This window comes from Diospyros lotus, chromosome 12 (genome assembly GCF_014633365.1).
Source record: "Diospyros lotus cultivar Yz01 chromosome 12, ASM1463336v1, whole genome shotgun sequence".
In the NCBI taxonomy this organism is placed as follows: domain Eukaryota; kingdom Viridiplantae; phylum Streptophyta; class Magnoliopsida; order Ericales; family Ebenaceae; genus Diospyros; species Diospyros lotus.
In genome coordinates, this window is record NC_068349.1 from 1,368,081 (window position 1) to 1,390,149 (window position 22,069).

Consider the following 22,069-nt stretch of genomic DNA (forward strand, 5'->3'; position numbering starts at 1 on the left):
AGGCTTCTTCCTCACGCTTCCTAGACCACCCTAGGCCACTCCTTGATGACCCTAGGCTGCCCAAATCGCCGGAAAATCAGGCCAAAATCTCGGCCAAATCTGCCATGTACGTGCGAAATTTCTGAAAATTACAGTTAGGCCCCCATGAAATTTTGTTTTGCATTTTGGTCCTTATCCTCAAGCCCCTGATCTTTCTAACACTCTCACTAAGACCCTCAAGATTAGTATTTCTCATTTCTCCCTTGAAACTTTCAAAAAATTGCCGTTTAGACCTCCCTCGGGAAATTTTTAGAAAATTATACTTAGGTCCGACTGATTTATTTGACCTTAAATCCAATCGATTCAACCTGAAACCACTTAAGGGTTGTTCTATACATCGAATACTAGTCCTTGACACTCTCCGTTGACTTTTTGGACGTCGTTTACAGCAATTCGGTAATACAACCTAATTGGCAGCTGTATTTTTGCTGTACCAAAAACTGTTCCCGATCTCATTTCTTTTATCACTAAAAATCATAATTTTAATTGCTCGTCGATACTATACCATTTTCCTTGACTATCTAGGGTTCGAGGTACTCCCTCTGATTAATTCGGTCGTCCAAAGCTGTGTTAGTGTGCCCTATAGTCTTATTTTTCCCAAAATTCCAATTATGCCCTTTATCAAATATCATTTTTATCCTCAAAATTATTCTCTGGTGTTACATTATCAATCACCGTCCCAATGATATCTGAATGCTTGTCTTGAGTACATTGGGGTTAATTCACATCGTTGTCTTTCTTAAGTTTCAAAAAGTGAAATTTCTCACTTAAGGATTTTGTAACTCAATCCTAAAATTTTTACAAGAGAAATTAATCACGAAACCCAAAATCAAGAATTGAATACAGGATCATTACTAACTATATAATAGCTACAATTCAAGAGTTTCTTAAATTTTAACTTGTGCTCGTACTAGATCGTTCAGCTAATAAAAAGATGAAAAGTCACATCATCTATCTTGAGGAAGATACCATCACAAGAAGTTAATTACCTGGGAGTCCTTCCTTGGAGCCCACTGCCTGCCCGCCTACTTTTAATGCTGTGGACAAGGAGAGGAGAGAGAAAGAGAGAGTTTTAAAAGCCCTTCTATTATTATGTTTTTATTTTTTAGAGTTTTGAAAAATATGCATATATATTTTTATATATATCAACTTAGCTTATATTTTAATAATACATTATGTGTATATTATATCAATTTTTATTATTAATAAATAATATTAATTATTTTAAACCAAACTTTTACCTTGAATTGGTCTTGAACAAGACAGATAAAAAATTAATTGAAGTAAAAATGAGGAAGGAGAATCAAATTAGTTGAATTGGACTAATTTTCTAGTTGATGTCAAAATTTGAACAACTTTATACTTAAATATAACTATTTTGATCTCTTATTAAAATATATATTATGTGACTTTTGATAGTAATTGTTTAAATTTTAATTAAATATCTAAATAATATATCGAAAATGTTATCTAAATCATATCAAAAATATTATCGAGACATTCAATTGTGATACTTTTAATAATACTTGTGTATTAATATATTATATATTTATATTAATCTAATCTAAAATATAATAATATTATTAAAATATCACTTAAAAATATTATAATTAAATACCTAAAAAATATTTTTCAAACCGTTGGCCTTTTTTTTTTCTATTTACTCTAAGCAACAATTATAATTGTTAGAAAAGTTTGGAGAAGTGGCTGATCGGCCATGTGCAACCTGTGGTTGTCTTATTCGTCAGCAAGAAATGATGGATGATTTGAATTTTTAGAATCGAAATCACTCCACGTGCAGTTATTATATATCAGATTTAAATTTATTTATTTTATTTAAAATCATAATATCAAACGACAAAAACTCTTGAAAAGACATCACAAAGAGATCTTTTAATTATTACCTGGCCAATGGTTGATAATGACCCCATTATTCAATGCGTTTATAACCACGTGCAAACTGTGAGCAAAGAGATCTTTTAATTATTGCCATGGCTGGTGGTTGATAATGGCCCCATTATTCAATACATTTATAACCATGTGCATTGTGCAGTTTCTGAGGAAAGAAGTCTTTTAATTATTGGTCCAAGAGGTGAAATTGTTCATTTTGGGTGCTTCCACACCTAATTTAATAAGATGTGGAAGGAAGTTAATTGTGGTGATCTAATCAGATACAGTGACTAGATTCGAGATCACCGCATACAAGGAGTTTTCCCTCACTTTGGAGGGAGGTACCCCACACTGTCGCTTGCAAAACTCGATCCTTAATTTTGGTCTAAGATTTACCACTAAAGACACTTTGTACCCCTTTCTTGACCAATTGAACTTCCCATGTGGGCAAGAGGTCTTTTAATTATTGCCATGAGTGAAGGTTGATAATAGCCCCATTATTCAATGCATTTATAATCATGTGTAGTCTCTGATCAAGGAGGTCTTAAGCTGGGTAATAATTGTTTGAATTTTAATTATTTAGATAAAATTTTAAATAAAAATAGTTTTAATATAGTACTAAAATCATCTTTAATTAAAATTAATTATTATTTAAAAGTTAGTTATCAATATTCAATTTTAATATAAAATTCTTAAAAATATCATTCTTGATATATTCTAATTCAATCTAGGGTTGATCATAATTGATTGAACACTCTTGATTATCAAAATACATGCGTATGATTTGTTAATGCCTTTTCAAGATTTAACCAAAAAAAAAGAAAAAAGTTTTCCAATTCTGCCCTCAAATATATATTTTTGTTTGATTGATTTATGTGAACTAACTAAAATTTCTTAAATACTTTTTTATTTTTTATCTTACAAAAATAAATAAATAAATATAATAATATAAATATACATACGAAATAAAGTATTATTGGCTTAAAGAAAAAAAAAATAAATAAATATAGGACTGATCATGAAAATAATTTAATTCTTTTCATGAATTTATAATTTTATTTAATTCTTTCAATTTTATCAATTAGGTATAAATTAGTTTAATTGGATGTAATTGTATCTAATATATACTGATTTGGGATAACAGATGTCATAGAATAGTAGCATTTGTGCGAGCCACATGTATGCATAAAAGTATAATTTTTAGTGTATTTAAAAATTTTAATAAATAATTTATTAGAATTTTTATTTTTAAATTTTAAATACATATTTATCAAATATATTTTTTTGAACCTGTTGAGACTTTGTTATGTTTTAAAATATAAAATAATATTTTATTAATTAACCTTTCTGCACAATGTCATGTCTTAAGGAGTGGTGCCCTCATGTCATGTCTCTCCCTTACATTATTTGGCCTGGCATTGAAGCATAGAACAAGGACATCCCTGCAGCCAACGACATCAGTTCCTTCGTCGCATTCATAGGCAGCATCATCGACAACAATCGGGATATCAAACTTTACCCCTTACATTATTTGTGCACAATTTCATGCCTTTTTTTTATTTTATTCACTTCAAGTGTTTAGGCTTAAAGGACATATTTTAGGAGGCTGGCAAGTGGTGGTGGGTTGAGTTGTGAGTTAATTACGTGATCTTTTGTAATTAATTAATTACTTATAGCATGTGTCTTTGGTAATTAATTAAGAAACACGGTCTGATTCTTAATTAAATTTTAGGTTAAAATTTATTAAATTATTTTAAATATTACCATTTGGGATAATTAATTGAGAGACCTCTGACATCATTTTTTAATTAAAAAAGTTAAGTTTATATATTAAAAAAATAATTATAATAGTCTAATTAATTTTAGACAAGTATACCTAATTCTATTATTATAAATTAATTAAAATTTCAAATTTCAAATTTATTCTTGAGTGGAGGAAAGTGGCGTCAATTGATGATTTGGGAAGGAAAATAGAGAAAAGAAGTGAAATTTAATTATTTTTTAATCAAGAAATAAATTAGTTTCTAATTTATATTTGAATCATAGAAGTAAATTCACTTCCAAAAACTTGATTGAATTTTCCTTTTTCTTATTTTTGATTGAATTTTCAAACACTTTTTTTAATTTTCTTATTTTTTCAATAAATATCATTTTTCTTATTTAGGCTTCTAATTTCAAAAGTTGATTTTTTTTATTTAAATAAGAATTTGATTGGAAATAAACTAATAATTAAAGGTACGCTCGATAAATTTAACATATATTTACTGTTCCTTCCTAACCAAAGGAGAACGATTGGAGGCGGAGCGTGGGCTCTGGCGATGGGTCTGTCTAGCACCTGCAAGCACTCCAATGGTCGAGTGAGTAAGAGAGTAAATAAAAATAATGTATCAATAGGTCAGAGATCAGAACATACATTAACTCTGAAGAGAGTTGGCTGATATAGAAGGAGGAGATGTCCTTCTGCATGCATAAGTCATGTATTGGTAGGTGATGGGATTGGTTGTCCAGCGCTAGTGGAGGTTCCTATACGATAATATGGTGGCGATGGGACCCTCATTAATGTGGATGAAATCTGCCATCAATGAGGGCAAGATCCGGGACTGCTACGCGGATATCTAATGGGATTGCAATGATGCCGTGGCAGACTAGTGGTGCTGGGCCAAGACTGGGTCCAGAGGGAGAACCAAGATTGGGCCTAATGAGAGGGCCGAGATTGAGCCTAAGGAGAGGGCCGAGATTGGGCCTAAAAAGAGAGCCGAGATTGGGCCCGGACAGTCCACTTATTAAAATTTAAAAATATAATTAATTGAAATTTAAAAATATAATTAACTGAAATTTAAAAATATAATTACTTACTCACTGAATTTTGGATTGTTACTACCTGCTCACTAAACTTTGCTCAATATCAATCATCCATCATCCATCATCCATTATATCTTGAAAACAAAAAATACTTACGTGGTTAACAAAATTCGAAAAAATTTAACAAACATTCATTGAACTTAAAAAATATTACTACTTACTCACTGAATTTAGATTATTACAACTTGCTCATTGAACTTTGCTCAACGTCAACCATCCATCACCCATTACATCATCGTCTGATCTTGTAAACGTAAAATGCCTACGTGTCTAATGAAATCTGAAGTGGCCCAATCAAATCTTTATTTTTGGCCAATTTACCAGCACCTTGTTTCTCTCTCTCTCTCTCTCATTCCCTCACTTCAGCAGTTATGGTTGGCTTGCGAGAGGTGAGGCGACAAGGAGAGGATCAATAGTGATTGTTGCTACTGGAGCTGAGTTGGTCGAAAATAATGATTTGATTAGGTCTCGTGAATATTTTTCGTTTGCAAGATTAGACGGTAATGTAACGGGTGATGGACGGTTGACCTTGAACAAAGTTCAATGAGCAAGTAGTAACAATTCAAAATTCAGTGAGTAAGTATAACAATCCAAAGTTTAGTCAGTAAATAGTTACATTTTTAAAATTCAGCGATTATTTGTTAAATTTTTCTAGATTTCGTTAGCCACGCAGACATTTTTTATTTGTAAAATGTAACAGATGATAAATAGTTGACGTTGAACAAAATTCAATAAGTGAATAGTTATATTTTTAAAGTTCAGGAAGTATATATTAAATTTATCCAAAGTAAAGCATACTTCAAACTTCACAACTAAAATAAAAAATATAAGAAAAGATCTAAACTACTAATATATATGTTTAGTCTACTAACATTAAGAATATATATATATATATATACACACAAATATCATAAAAAATGTTCACAATACTTAATATCTGAATCTACCTAGCATAACACTTCCCTAAGCCTTATTTGGACTTTTGAAATTTTATTATTTCCTATTTGGGTTAATGGTTACATATTGTTCTATTTTTTCTCTAATTTTTCCTAGCAATTTATCAATTAATGCCATTTTTCTCCATTTAAGAGTATATTTGATATTTTATGTTTAATTAATTTACAATAATAGAATTTAATGTAAGATTAATGGGGCATTGTGGTTTTTTTTCACGTAAATTTAATTTTTGTCTAAAAAATAAAGTTAAAAAAATTTGCAATCAAAAATAAAAAACTCAAATTATAAATTGTAAAGAAATTTAATAAATTTTAACCTAGATCTTATCCAATCATAAAGATGAAAAAATGAAATGAGTGGTGGACGTTGAGAGGAATTAATATGGAGCCTACTGGTTGGGGGGCAAAGATAGAGCAAGTTCGTGGCTTAGTTTCTCCAACCTTTCCCCCTCACACTCTCACATACACCCAAAGGCATTGCAGTGCGGTGACGTCTCACCCCGTACATCATTATTAGCTTAGGCTGTCCATGTAGCCTTAACTTCTTTCGATATTGTCAAAACAAAATTAACGTCAATGATGGAGATATCTTGGGTGTATATGAACTTTTCCCGTACAATAAAAGAGGTAGTAGGTGACAATTTGTTATGATTTAAAATATAAAATAAAACGTTATTTCATACTTGCTTTATCCCTTACATTATTTGTGCAGCCTGACATAACATTGAAGCATTGAACAATTATTTGTGCAGCCTGACATCCTAGCGAGTTGATTTGCTCAACGCAATGTCCAAGGATTTGATTGACTGACAACTTTGATCACGTGTATACGAATGTCACCCACTACTTCAAAAGTTGATTTGTTGGGGATATTTTTATTGAAATTTGAGGTCAATTGATTACGCGTGAGATCTTTGAAGTCCTTGACAAAGCATCTTTTAAAAAAGAAAAAGGATTGCACAGTAAAACTTTTTATCCACTCCAGCAACACGCCTTGGAATAAGTGAATTATACAATAAACGACAATTAATATTTCTGTCATAGCAGCCATCCTCTTCTTCTTTCTAAGTGCAGTGCAAACTATCTTTACCATATCAAATTAATCAGTGTTATTTGGACACTTTTGATGATATTCATACAAATATATAATAGATTAATGTATCAATATTACTATAAATATCATAATTAATGTTTAAATAATATGCTTATAAATTAATTGTCCAATAAGAAAGTGCACCACTCATCAACCACCGTCACAATGGTTTCTAAACGCTTGTCCTGAATGCAAACGTAGTCTTTGTTGCTATTAATGTTGTGGCCATAGAAAGAGGACAGAGAAAGAAGAGAGTTTTAAAAGTTTTTATATTAATATCTTTCAAAGATTTAAGAAAAGAAAAGAAAAGAAAAGAGTTTTTCATTTCCGTCCTCAATCGTATATTTTTGTTTGATTGATTTATGTGAACTAACTAAAATTTGTTAAATACTTTTTTAGTTTTTTATCTCACAAAAATAAATAAAAAATCTCATAATATAAATATACATATGAAATAAACCATTATTGGCTTAAAGAAAAAATAAATAAAAAATAATGGGCTAAACATGAAATTAATTTAATATTTTCATGAATTTATAATTTTATTTAATCTTTTTAATTTTATCAATTAAATTTAAATTAATTCAATTGAATATAATTTTACCTAACATGTGTTGATTTGAAATGCCGAATATCATGCACTAATAACATTTGTGCGAGTCATATATACACATAAATAAAAAAAAAAAGTTTACTTATTGTTCATAATCCATTTGTTTTCTTTTAACAATAGTCGGTTTATTTTTTATTTATTATTATTTTTTTATAAATTATTATATGACACATATTATGTTAGGTCAATATAAATAAATTCTCATCCGCTATTTCAAAAGCCTATTTGTTTGGGATTTGATCATGGAGATGACCCCACTTGGAATAACTACTGCAACACGCTTTGGTATAACAACACCTGGAAAGGTAATTGCTGTTTTGCGAAGTTGAAGGTGGAAGATGGGATTTTTTTAAATGTTATTTAGATATTTTTAATATTTATTTATTAACCTGTTATATTTTATATTAATATATAAATATATTATAATTAAGTATAAAAATAATTTTCTTTATCATTTTCTGAGCTCTCGAAAAATCCAAGTAAAAACGTTGCAAACATTTTCCCTGTCGTGACGTTTTTTACTGGTTGCTTTGCTTCTTGCTGGGCCCACCTCTATCCTTTCGCAACTGAGGAGTTGGCCCCTGAGCAACCTTACCCTGTTGCTGACACTTCTTTTCTATTATTGTTGTCATTTTTTACAATGACAAGTGCTCCTCGGTACTATTTTAAGAAATCACCCACTACCATGTAACATCCAGTTGGCTGAAGAGAAACTCAATTAATTAGATTAAAATATATAATTATTTCTTAAATATTGAATAATTCATTATATCCTTATTTGGTAGAGGGGTGTATCTAGAAATTTATATAGGGGATGCTAAATTTTTTTTTAAATGTAAAATGTACATCACAAATTTTGAAGAGAGTTGTAATTTTTTTAATTAATTTATTATTAAAAATTATTTTTTTAATATAAAAATTAATTTTAATTATTGAATACAACTCATGTATAGATCCGCCCTACTTGGTAGATAATTATGTCTCTATTAATTAAAAAAAAAAATTCGTTGACCATATAATACTTGATAACCTTCACCAGATGATGATGAGCAAGCTTAATTAGGTGTACACAAATCTCATCAACACACTTTAGAATAAATAATGCATGAATCTAACTTAAATTTATTTCAAAAGCCCGTAGTCAATTATTTTATTACCACAGCCATCCTCCTCTTCTCTCTTACTGAAGTCCAAACTATCTTCACCCTACCAAATTAATTCCAAGTGATATTTGGACACTTTTTAATGATATTCATACAAAACCTCTTGAGTGAGTTCCACTTTTTTTTTTATTCTCTAATTTTCTGTATTTAATTGACACATATCAATATTTTTATCTTATTTTTTGAGTTAAATGCACTGACATGTAGATGTAGACAGAGATGTTTATTCAGTCGATTTGTAAGCACTCCCGCCCGGATATCCCCAACCACCCGGACTACCCGAACGGGAGCGCCTACGGGAGGAAAAAAATAATGAAACACGAGACAAAGACCACCCCGGTATGCATACACGAAAATAAGAACAACGAAAGCAAAGATCAAGACATGCATGCACTATGGGTACCCCGCTAACACAGCGGTCACAAGATAAATAAATAAATACAAACTCCTGTGCCGACATACACAAGACTTGAGAAAACACCTGGCACAGTACGAAATAATAGAGTAAATTCTACTTAGACATCAGAGTAGATAGGGATTGACGAGACTGCCTGTACACCACACCGACTCTGCCGTTAAAGCTGACTCCCTTGCTATGGCCCACGCCGCCACTACCTGGAATGATGGAAAGCAAGGTGAGTCGAGAGACTCAGCAAGCATAAGGAAGAAAAGGCTGAAGGCTACACAAAACCAGAAATCTCACCCCAGAATAAACCCCCAAGTACACACAAGCCATGAGACGCTACAACACAACAGCTCAATAGCATAACAAAATAAAAGCACATATCGGTCCTTGGGGCCCACATAAGACACTTGGCACCCAAGTCCCATACCAACCTGCCGCTGCCTTGAAAGGCAACAAATGTCTCCACAAACCTACACGCGCTGTCCCAGGCCGGTACTCCCGACAACCGAGCCATAGGCTCCATCGGAACGGTACTCCCATCCGAGAACTAAATACTACCAGTATCCATGCAATGCACATAGAAATGCAATGGCGTAGTGAGCATCAACGTGATACAAGGCGCCCATACATCCAGGCATCAGGCCATGCTCCGCCCACATAGTAAACCACACGCCATGCATATGCCCGCGCTGGATGCAACCTAACCAAACTAGAATGTCCGTGTCCAAGCATACTCAATAAATGAATATCCCAACATGCAACCCGTACCCATGTGCATATCAAATCATGAACAGTAATACAAGGTATCTAATCATGTAGTAAATCACATACTGGCAGAGCTTGTCAGCAGTGCGTGGCACCGGTCAACGGCCAGTGACTAGAAGTGTCCACCCGACGGTCCACATCAGGGCCGTACAATAGTCTACCCCAACGTCACCAACAACCGACCCCTGCCCTACTGCTTGATAGCTCTAACCAAACCATAAATAAATCCGAGAAAAACTGTAAATAAGCTCGATAAAATCATAAATAAACTCGCCCGTCTAGGAACCTAGTTCCCAAGCTGGGTCCGGCATCATTCCCAAAAGAAATGGGGGCGGTACAAACCCCCGTAGGCTCACAACGAATAAAATTATAGAAGTCTCGGATTTAATTTAAATTAAAACAAATGACTAATAGTTCAACCAATAAGGCAAGGTGCCGAATTAAAGTAAGGGAGGTGATAAAATACAGGAAATCACGGGGTCTTTCACGGGAATTAAAGATCAGGAAGAGAGGGTTAAGAGCTTGCCTTTACACGGCCGTTCCTTGCTTTTCTTACGCACTTGCTGCGAAGTAAAACGTTCGCTGGCAATAAATAAAATCGCAGTTTTAATTAAATAAATCTACTGTGTAATATAATTAATTTAGCCATCTAAAATCCCACGTAAGCACACCTCAAATAAAATCTCAACGAGTCTCCATATTTATTTTAAATTAAATCATGCTAATAAAATCCTCGAAGCCAGCTTAATAAATTAAATTTAAATCGGACGACTCAAAATTTCATAATTAATAAACGAGTCGAAACAGACGAATTGAGGGTATAAAATACAAGAAATCATAGGGTTTCTCACGGGAATTAAAGATCAGGATATGAGGGTTGAGAACTTGCCTGAAACCAGCTAATTCCGACCTCACTCGAGCTCCCGATGCAAATTAAATCATTTCCTAACAAATAACACAACTGGGACTCAATTTAATTAATTTTAATCGCATAAAATTTATAATTAAAATATAACATGCTTCTATTAATTTTTACCCACGTACCTGATCACTTCCCATGCCGAAAAATCCCAAAATCCTATTATTTTTCCTCATTTTCCTTTTCTTCCATTTCTTCTTTTTTTCTTCTCATTTTCTTCTTCCTCCTCCTCCTTTTCTTCTTCTTCTTCTTCTTCTCCTTCCCGCGCCCCTGCTCCTGCGCGCTGCTTCTCTTCTTCCTTTCTCTTCTTCTTCTTCTTCTTCCTTTCTTCCTCTCCTTCTTCTTCTTCCCTGCGCTGCCTCCCCTGCACCTTCTTCCTCGCCTGAACCAGCGGCCACCGCCGCCGCTGATCATCGCACCACCAACGCTTTGGGCAGTCGCCGCCGCTGCTTCTTCGCGTCGCCCATGGTCGATCGGCCAAGCCCCTGGCAGCCCTGTTGCGGCCGCCCACTGGCTCGCCGGACGCCTATCGACGCTGCTGCTCCGCCCTGCATCGCTGCCGCTGTTGGTTGCTTGCTCGGCTGCCATGGCCGAGCTCTCGGCCAGCTCCCATGGCAGCCACCTCCTTCTCTCCCTCGTTCTATCTCTCTCTCTCTCTCTCTCTCTCTCTCTCGCATCAGCTCTCTCCTTTGCAATCTCTCGCGAGCTCTCTCTCTGCTCGCTCCCTCTGCTTCCTCTTTACTCGGCCAGAAGCTTCAAGAAGCTTCAATTTCTTTTGATGCACAGCACACCAACACACGCGCACCGCCTCAAATTTAAAACATTAATTTAATTAATTTAAATTAATTTAATTTATTATTTTATTATTATTTTAGTTATATAATTATCCCTATTATTTTTGGGATATTACACTATTGTTCTGCTTGGCTTGGTTGATAACTTCTTTTGTTATATTAAGAGATAAAAATGATCATTTTATCACTTCACTCTTTTTTTGCTTTCCTTTTTTTCTTTTCTTTTTTTGTATTTTAAAAAAACAATCAACTAGTAGTTGGCAGTAGCTGGCTCTTTTTTTTTTTTATAGTAAAGGTAACTAATGTAATTTTTAAAAAATAAAAAGTTGTGATGTTTAACTTTAAGGGTATTCAATTAGTTTCATGGATTATAAAATAATATAATAATCGAACCATTTTAATAAATTTTGTATATACAAAATGAATATTCTGAAAGTTTAAATGAAGGTCTAAAATCATGTGTTTTGGATAATTTTGTTTATTCATCTAAAAATTAAAATTCTAATGTCCAAAATATAATATAAACCAATACTTCTGAAAGTAAGAATCGAACCTAAATTAAAATTTTAATTTTAAAAATTCACACTTACCTAACCCAAAAGCATTTCAAAGCTGACAGACAAATCTTGCAATGTATTTATACTTTATCAAAGCTGACAGACAAATCTTGCAAGCTAGAGCTAGCGAACGGAGAAATGGGCAGTTGGGTGGTGGAGATGCAACCTACACGGTCCATCTACAAAGTCCCTCCCTTCATCTCAAAGATTAACGAGATAGCCTACAAGCCCCAGCTGGTGTCGTTTGGGCCGTACCACTACGGGGATCCTCAACTGGCATGGATGGAGGCTCACAAGCGACGCGCATACCTCCGCTTCATCGATCGATCAGGGCGAAACGCGGAAGAGGTCTATAACATCATAGCGGAAATGGCTCAACATTTGAAAGACTCGTACGATTCCCTCGACTCTAAATGGAAATATAACACCAATGGATTCGTGCAATTGATGATCTTGGATGGATGTTTCATGCTTGAATTAATACATGTCTACAAGTATAAAAACTATTATTCTAACGATGATCCGGTCTTTAGCCGACATGGGAAGTTCTATGTCATGCAGTTTATCAAGGCCGACATATTGATGTTAGAGAATCAGTTGCCAATGTCACTTTTGCTCAAGCTCAAAGATATCCTAAACGATTCTGAGGTATACATTGGGTTATTTTCTCATTCGTTTTTTAAATTAAATGAGATTTATAAGCCAATCATTAGTTGAATTCACAAGATTTTATATGAGATTTGGACTAATTTATCTAAACTTGAGATTTTTGCATAATCAAGACAAAAGTAATCATCCCATGACTTGATCGAAAAGATGTCACTCTGATACTGAAACTATAAAAGAATTTGAGAGATAACTTATAGGCATCTAAGAGTAACGTAGAATATCATACATTTGGCTCATCCGTCAAGATCTTTTTATACCTTTCAAGTTAAGTTTTCTAATAAGGATCATAAGGGGAGTTAGCTGGCCTTACCCATGTAGATGATTTATCTTATTTTCGTGAGTTTGAGATTAATTTGGATTAAAATTATGAGATTATTAGGACATGTGACAAAGGGGTCTTGAGAGGCCTATCCTATGTTTCTTCGTACTATTTATCTGTGAACCCTAAATTCTAAGTATTACCTCATATTGAGAGATTTTTTAATTAGAATTACTTCTAAAGAAAGGCTTCCTGTGTAGTTTAATCTCGTGACTAAATTATGCTTCTTACTATTATTCTTATTTTACCCTTAGGATATTGTTGGTGCCTATTTTCTACTACTTAGATTATTTCACCTTATTTATCTTCAAGTAATTTGGGGGTACAATTTATTCAAAAATTGGGCTCTTTTTGTAAGTATTCAAAGTCAATATAAGTTTATTGAGTTTGAATTTTTAGAATAGTTTTTGTGACCAAACACATTGTCTTTCATGAATCTTCTTATTTTTCTTAACATTATTAGTAAGATACTATTGTTTCTACTTATAAACTTCATGCACTTGCTACGGATTGTCATATTAGTGTTAGACACTTCAACATGTATAAGATAGACCCACATGGCTTATCTGATATTTTCTTAAAATTTTTCAACCCATGTTATTTATTTCGTACTCTTCACTTTTATTGACTTAGTAATTATATGATTATTATTATTATTTTTTAGATTACACGTTATTACTAGTGCCCTGCTAAATCGACCCCAGGGTCATCATGAGGGAAGTAAATTTTTTATTTTTCATGTTTTGATTGCATGTAAGGGTGTTCAGAGTGTGGTTTGGCCAGTCTAAATTTTTTTAATATGTCAAATCATAAGTGCAATTCTTTTATTACTTCAAATCGCACGCTTTAATTCAATTTTCATAAACTACACCAGCCCACACAGCAAAATATGGTGTGGTTTGGTGCAGTTTTCGTGATTTGTTCAAGTGGATTGGGCTTTGTAGATTAACAAATTAGGTTTAAATTTTTTTTTTGATCATTTTAACATATTTTGTGTTTTTCCCTTCAAAATTAACTTTTTATAAGGAAAAAAAAAAACTATACAAGTAAATAGTTTAAACAAACTAAAACTTAATCAAAAAATCAAAATGCAAATTTAAACATATTTTCAAAACATGCCTAAACTACTAAAGTCTAAACACTAAGTATAATCAACTTACTACTAATTATTAAAATCCAAATAATAAGCCAAATTAATTAAAACATAATCAATTAATTACTAATTATTTTTTATTTTGATATTGTTATACTATTTGGGTGGTTCGGTTAAAAATTGAAAGTATTTTTATCAAACTGTAAACTATACGGTTTATGAATTTTTCAAATTATCTCAAATCGTTCTCCTAAAATCTTGCAGTCTAATCAATTTTTACGGTTTAGTGGTTTTTTTGAACATTTCTAATTATATGATCATTTAATTTTTATATTCTTTATATTTCTATTCTAATTAAATATGTGATTGTTAACTAAAATATTGATGTTATTCATTTTGACTTTTGACTTCGGAATTTTAAATGCATATTTACCACTTCCAAGTAGAGATGGCAAAATGGGCTTGGCCCGGCACTGGGCTATGGCTAGCATTTTGCTGGCCCATTTAAGGTCGGGTCGATTTGGCTCGGCCCGCTAAGCGGCCATACAACCCCCCCCCCCAAACAGCCCTCGCCCTCACCTTCTATCTCGCCCTTGCCCTCTGTCGCCCTCGCCCTCACCCTCGTCTCGCCCTTTGTCTGGCCCTCTCCCTCGCCTTCACCCGCGCACCTCGCCCTCGCCCTCGCCCTCTGTCTCACCCTCTCCCTTGCCCTTGTCTCGCCCTCGCTCACCCTCTGTCTCGCCCTCGCCCTCCCCCTCGTCTCTGTCACCCTCGCCCTCCCCCTCGTCTCACCCTCGCCCTCGCCCTCTGTCTCGCCCACGCCCCTCGCTCTCGCCCTCGCCCAAGCCCCTCGTTCTCGTTCTCGCCCTCGCTCGCCCTTTGTCTCACTCTCTGTCGCCCGCGCCTCTCGCTCGCCCTCTGGGTGGGCTGGGCTGGCCTGTTTGGCCCGTCTGGCCTGCGGGCCCGTGTAGGGCCGGGTTAGGGCCAGCAATCTACTGGCCCGTTTTTAAGCGAACCGATTTGGCCAGGCTCGCGGGCCACTTGGTGGTGGGCCGAGCTAGCCCGGCCCGGCCCGTTTGCCATCTCTGCTTCCAAGTATACTTTCTGGATCTTTTGAGACTTTGTTATGTTTTAAAATATAAAACACTATTTTATTAATTAGCATTTCTCCACAATGTCATGTTTTAAGTAGCATGTCTGGTGTCCTCATGTCCTGCATCCATGTCCAGGTTTCATACTTGCTTTACCCCTCACATTATTTGTGCAGCATGACATTGAAGCATTGAACAAAGACATACTCTGGCTTCTCAGCTATAACATTAGCAACCACCCAAAGATGGGCGAATGTTTGCACGTGCTTCACCTCTACCGTAAGAGCCTACTCCATATAGACAACGAACATGAAAATGCAGCCCCTCGATTTGCAGATCGAGGAGAAGAAAAAAACGACGAGGTCAGCCACAACTTCTACTGCATAGCCACTAAGCTATACTTGGCCGGCGTCCGCTTCGAGAAAAGCAGAAGTAATAGTCTCCGGGACATCACCTTCGACGACGGCATCTTGAAAATTCCCAATTTCATAGTTGATCGCTATTCCAAATCAATGTTCTTGAATCTCATGGCCTTCGAGTGTTGCTACATCCTCGCTGGCAATGATATCACTTCATTCGTCGCGTTCATGGACCACATCATCGACGACGAGCATGATATCAAACTTTTGACCTCGGGTGAGATAATAACAAATTTTATTGGGACCGACAAAAAGGCAGCTAATTTGTTCAACACAATGTCCAAAGATTTGGTCATGGAGATGAACAACAACCTTTGCCAGGTGTACAACAATCTCATCTCCTACTGCAATAAGCCTTGGCCTAAGCATCGCGCCAATGTAGTTCTAACTTACTTTAGAGAACCGTTGTCAATTATTTCTATCTGTCTCTTCTATCTTTCAGTAGTACAAACTATCTTCACCATCATAAAAGGCTAAATTATATGAAACTCTCCTATATTTTGGGTCATGTGCAACTTATCTTCTGTGCTTTTGATTGCACCAAAACACCCACTTACACTTTCAAAATGTTGTAATCAGCCATAATTTGTTATTATTTTACATAATTTTATGTAATTTACTAGTTAATTAATATAAAATTTTATATTTTTTTGATATATTAGAATTATGTATGTAGAATTATATATTTTATACGTAGATTATTATACAAAATTATGTAAAATAATAACAAATTGTAAGTGATTGTAACATTTTGAAAGTGTAAGGGAGTTTTTTGGTGCAATCGAAAGCACAAGGGGGTAAATTGCATATGACTCTAAGTGCAAGGGGGTTTCATATAATTTACCCAAATTAATTTGAAGTGTTATTTGTACAATTTTATTTACATTCATATAAATATATAATAGATTAATAAACAAGTATTATTAAAAATATCATAATTAATGTCCAAATAATGGTCAATAAATTAATTATCGAATCAGGAAGTGCACTAAAATCTTTGGAGCGAGTTTCATTTTTTATTCTATTTTTTGTATTAAATTGATACATATCTACATTTATATCTCACTTTTTTGAGTTAAATGCACTAATATGTAAATAATGTATTTATTCAGTTTGAATCGACCTTAGGACTGAACTAGATTGGGACTGAAATTTTTAAAAATCTCAAACCAGAAACTGGACTAGTTTGATTTGGGCCAATTCTAACCGGTCATCAATATATATTTTTAACTTTTTCAAATAAATTTTGAAAAAATGTGCATATATTTTTTTATCTATATCACTCAAACAAAAATTTTTATTAAAAAAATATAAACAAAAATCAACTAACCTACATTTTAATAATACATTCTATGTATGTCATATTATTTTTTTATTATTAATAAATAATATTAATTATTTTAAACGAATTTTTCATCTTGGGCTAATCTTGGACAAGACTTAATCGAAAACGAGAACCAAATTGGTTTGTTTTTACTAATTTTCTACTTCATGTCAAAATTTGAACACTGTACACCTAAATATAACTATTTTAGTCTTTTATTGAAGTGTATATCTTGTAATTTCAGAACTTGCTACAAGAGTATCATGGTCAAGTATTTTGATTATTGCATATGGAAAAGTCAATTTTCTAACAAATTGAGTAAGATTCGACAGCTTGTTTACTTTTTGAAAAATTTAGGGAATAGTGTAACAACACATGGTGATTTGGATGCTCTCCAATATCTTTTATGTAAGGGCGTTTGGTATGGGAGAAGTTTTTAAATTCTTGAGATTTATGATTCTTGAGAATGCTCTTAGAAATCTTTGATTCCCAAGATTTATACAATTATATATTTGATTAAATTTAAATATTCTTAGAAATGTTGAGTATTCTTTTATGAGAATCTTATATTCCTATATTTGGTTTAAATATAATATTTTTGGGAATTCATGTTCTTTTTTTAAAATTACCCTTATTTAATTTTTTATATAAAAATGATAAATTTTTTCTACTAAATAAAATATTGGGACCCACAATATCTTTAGAAAGTAAAAAAAATGTCATTTTTTTACACATTAGGTATATATATGCATGTGTATATATATATAATATATATACATAATATATATGTTTGTATGAATATCTATTTTAATATATATAATATTTTATAATAAATAATATAAATATATTACATATATAGTATATATAATATGTTTGTATAGGGTTATAAAAGGGTAAGGGGTGATTTAGTCTTTTTATTTGTTAAAAACATTCCCAAGTTTATGGGAAACTTGGATTCCCAACCCCTATGGAAATCTTTTTGTGGGAAAGTTGTTTAAAAATCATTCCCAGAAATCCTATTTCCCATGATTCTTTTTATAAAAAAATTGTACCAAATATGGGAATACAAATTCCCAACCTAACATTTCCAAAAATCTTAAAATTTCTCTTGTACCAAACGCTCCCTAAGAGTTTTAAAATTAATTCATATGTCATCTTAGAATTAGTTAGTAATTGATTTAATAACCCGTCACTAGTCATAACAAGCACACTCTCATTTACTTGCGTTACCAAAATTTTTTTGGATCAAAAGGTGAAAATTCTCATCTCAAGGGCTCCTGCAGTTTAGTCTTAAGATTTTTATAGGGGGTTAAGTCACGGAACCTAGCGAGGAGAATTGAAGACGGACCTGCATTATCTATATAACGGCTAAATTCAAGATTCTTTAAAATCAACGCATACGATCTTAATCGCTAGAATATGCATGTGAGACACCAAAATCCTTTCCCTAGTATACAAACAAGCAAAGAAACATTTGATTGAGAAGATAAAGTATTGGTAGCAGACAACTGTCAAGAAGAGCCGCCACCTTGGGCGGTGGTCATTCAAGAGAAACTTGATGACATCAAACAAGGAGCAGAGTCGATTCTCGGGCCATCATCCACAGGGTCTCCTACTTCATCTCAAATGGCAACAAGGAAGCCTATGAGCCCTCCCATGGGGGGACAATGTGTGGGGCTCTTAAGGTGAGAGATTTTATCTTTTTGTACATAAGGAAGTTCATAAGCCCCGAGTGGTGTCCTTGGGCCGTACCACCTCCACAACCGCAAGTTCTGGCATATCTTATTATTAAAATATCCTAATGGAGAAAGTGTACTGAATTTTTGCATTTAAATTCTTATTATTAAAATATCCTTAAAATTAAATTCAATATAAATTGCAGTGATCAATATCTTAACAATAAGAAAAAAAAATCTCGATATTCCTAATAGATATGGGCTAAGCCAAACTCAACTCAAATGAATGGATTTGGAAATTTAAATTTTCTTGATTAGATAAACACACATAAAAATAAAAATAAGAATAACTTTGAATAAGGCAAGGAAAAGAATGGTTACAAGGTCTCTAACCCTAATCGGGCATACACCTAACTTCAAAATCACTTTTATTTTATTCTATTAAATAAGATATTGTTTTCTTATCAAAATGTATGTTTTTTAAGATAAAATTTTAATTAATCTTTAGTTGAGCTCATCCCATTGCCAAATTTAATTTGTGATACTTTACTATTGATATTTTTATTTTCAAAACATTTATTATATTGTTGAATCTTCAAAATTAGTTTATTGTCAATGCCTTGTTGCATTATTTCACTTTTTGTATATATTGGAAATAATTTGAGATTTTGAAGTATTTATATGATATAAAAATATGAGATGTGACAAGGGGGTCCTAGTTTTAAAATAAATTAAAGTTTAACAAGTTGGGTTGGGCCTTAGCCCATAATGCAAAAGAAATAAATAAAAATTTAACTGGAGTTGGGTTAGGCCTTTGCCCATAACATAAAAGACACGCGACACAAATAAGCAGAGAGTTTTTTTTTATATTTAATTTTTGATATACGTAAAATAATAAATAGAATGGGATAAGAGTTAAGGTGTTTTCTGATTCGAGGGTTGCTTTTGTGAACCCGAGTTCTTTTACAGGGTCTGACAAATTAATAAAGAGTGTTATTGAATGAGGGCAAAACGATCAAAATGCCCTCACCCACTTTGCAAATTTGTAAAGTGGACCACTGTCCTGCTTTCTCCTCTCCCTTCCCATGGTTGTCGATGCAACCGTCACCTCGCCGCTGCCTTTGCCTCGCCTCGCCAATTGCCGCTGCATTCTCGATGGAGGGAAATATATTAAAGTTTAGCAAGAGTTGGGTTGGGCCTTGGCCCATAATATGAAAGAAATACATTAAATTTTAACAGGAGTTGGGTTGGGCCTTGGCCCATAATATAAAGGACATGGGATAAAGATAAACAGAAGTTTTTTTATATTTAATTTTTGATATACATAAAATAATAAATACTAAATAGAATGAGATAAAGATTAAGGCGGTGTTTTGTGGGTCACGGGTTGCCCTATGCGAGCCCTTATATCTCTCATGTTTACATTCATCACATGTTATAGTTACTCTCTATCTCTCTAGTCATTCCCTTATCATCGTTCTTCCTTGCCTTTTGTTTGCCCAATGCCATCGTCAATTCACAACTCTAATTGTTTGGTGTCATTGTCGATTTACAAACATGAATCTATGATTCCGTTCTTGGTGTTGCCATTTTCGTGTAACACGAATCGATTCACAACTCTGATTGTTTAGTGTCATTTCCATGCAACACGAATCATCTCCGATTGTTCATACCATTTAAACACATGCTTACCTTTGTCACAGCATGAATAACAATTGGATTTTCATGTTAATTACTTTAATATTTATTTTTTTAATGGCTCACTCTCAAATACTTACATGTGCGTGTATATATATATATATACACACACAAGTAAAAGGAAAATAACAATGGTTAATTGGCCAAGCTTTTTCTCAATTTCTTCCATCATTCTCGAGATATCTCACCCAATTTCGAAGAGCACAAGATATTAATTATTACTAAAAAAAATATATACTTATTGCTCATAATCTATTTACCTTTATATGATATTTAGTTTGCAAATTAACACGAAGACACTTTCTTTAAATTAATTTTATATATTAAATAAAATTATAAATTCACGGATTGTGTCATTTCCCGTTAGCCCATAAATAAAATAAGTAGCTTCCACGCAAAAAGGGATCCAATCATGCAAGCATGTAATTCTGTCAAAAGTATATATTTTTAAAAAAAAAATAACCTTTATTTTTTCCAAATATTATTAATTAATTACCACGTCTAATGGGAACCCACACCATCCCCTGTGAGAATTCATCTCAATAGGGTTGATGACGTGAGAGAAGATCCCACCACTAATATTAGAATTGACCGAGAGTGTTGTAATAATTAGAATAAACTTGTATTTTTTTGAATTTTGTAAGATCAAAGTTAAGATTATTAAAAATATTTTTAAAATTATTATCTCAAACGTAAGTTCGACAAGAGTAAAGAGTTAAAGAAAAGTGACAATTATAGTAGAAGTGTAGATAAAGTTGAAATTGAAATGCAGTTGAAAATGAGAAAGTTGTAATTGGACTGCAAATAATATAGTATTATATATATATATATATATATGAGAAAAAGTGGCGTTTGTGAAAAGGTGAAGTATAGAGTAAAAATTTGATGCTCAATCCACTAAATAATAAAATTATTTTATTTATAATTAATAATAATGACAAGTAAAAGTTAATTCACAAATATTAATCAATCAAATTTAATATCATAATAAATCAATGAAAATAAAAGAAAATATGGGAGGGTTAATGCTATAAATTAATTGACAAAAGAATAATTTAAAAGAAACATAATTGAGTAACTAAATTTAAGTGGAGACAATATTGATTCAAGAAAAATTAATTACAGTTACAAATTGATCTCTGATCTCTAATAAATATATTTTTGGATAATGCTATATGTCCCGGAAAGGTTACAGGAAGTTTTACAGGAAATATTTTAATTTTTTCTCATTTTATTTTATCTTTCTTGGCATTTGCGCCCTCCTCCCCCCGTTTTAATTTCTTTTCGATTTTATTTTATTTCTTTGCCATTTACGCCCCCCTCCCCCCACCCAATTTCTCCCGCCCACTTTTCTGGAAATTTCCCCCCCTCTCTCTCTCTCTCTCTCCCCCTCCATTTTCCCCACTCTCCCCGCGACCGTTGTTGTAAAACCTTCGCCATTCGTCGGATCGCCATCTCGGCCCAGCCCCGCCGTCCACATCCCTCCCTCCCATGTAACCCGCCACCCCCCTTCTGTCTGCATCCCTCCCTCCCTTGTAACCTGCCACCCCCTTCCGTCGTTCGTCGCTCGCTGTTCGCCTTCACTTTTCAGAAGTGGGATTTCAGTTTGACAGTCGAGATCGCTGCTGAAGGTTAAAGATACCCAACTGTTTGTGGTAAATTTCATGATATGAAAAAGAAAAAAAAAAAAAAAAAAACCCTAAGTTTGATTTGCTTGACACGG

At 33.4% G+C, this 22,069-nt stretch overlaps 1 protein-coding gene across 2 annotated transcripts; it reads left to right on the plus strand.

Annotated features, from left to right (window-relative positions):
• Positions 1 to 11,514: 11,514 nt before the first annotated feature.
• Positions 11,515 to 16,235, plus strand: LOC127813880 (UPF0481 protein At3g47200-like). Of its 2 annotated transcripts, XM_052354981.1 has the most exons (3): positions 11,515 to 12,449; positions 12,591 to 12,705; positions 15,406 to 16,235. In XM_052354981.1, exons 1-3 carry the CDS (start codon positions 12,196 to 12,198, stop codon positions 16,123 to 16,125), a joined length of 1,089 nt encoding a protein of 362 aa, XP_052210941.1. In that variant the 5' UTR covers positions 11,515 to 12,195; the 3' UTR covers positions 16,126 to 16,235. The 2 variants fall into 2 exon arrangements, with proteins under 2 accessions (XP_052210941.1, XP_052210940.1); XM_052354980.1 differs by having other exon boundaries at positions 11,520 to 12,705; positions 15,406 to 16,234.
• The last annotated feature ends 5,834 nt before the right edge of the window (positions 16,236 to 22,069 follow it).

Coding starts and splice junctions, on each gene's coding strand:
- LOC127813880 (XM_052354980.1), top strand. CDS start 12,196: ATGGGCAGTTGGGTGGTGGAGATGCAACCTACACGGTCCATCTACAAA. Junction 12,706..15,405: donor ATATCCTAAACGATTCTGAG/GTATACATTGGG, acceptor TTATTTGTGCAG/CATGACATTGAAGCATTGAA.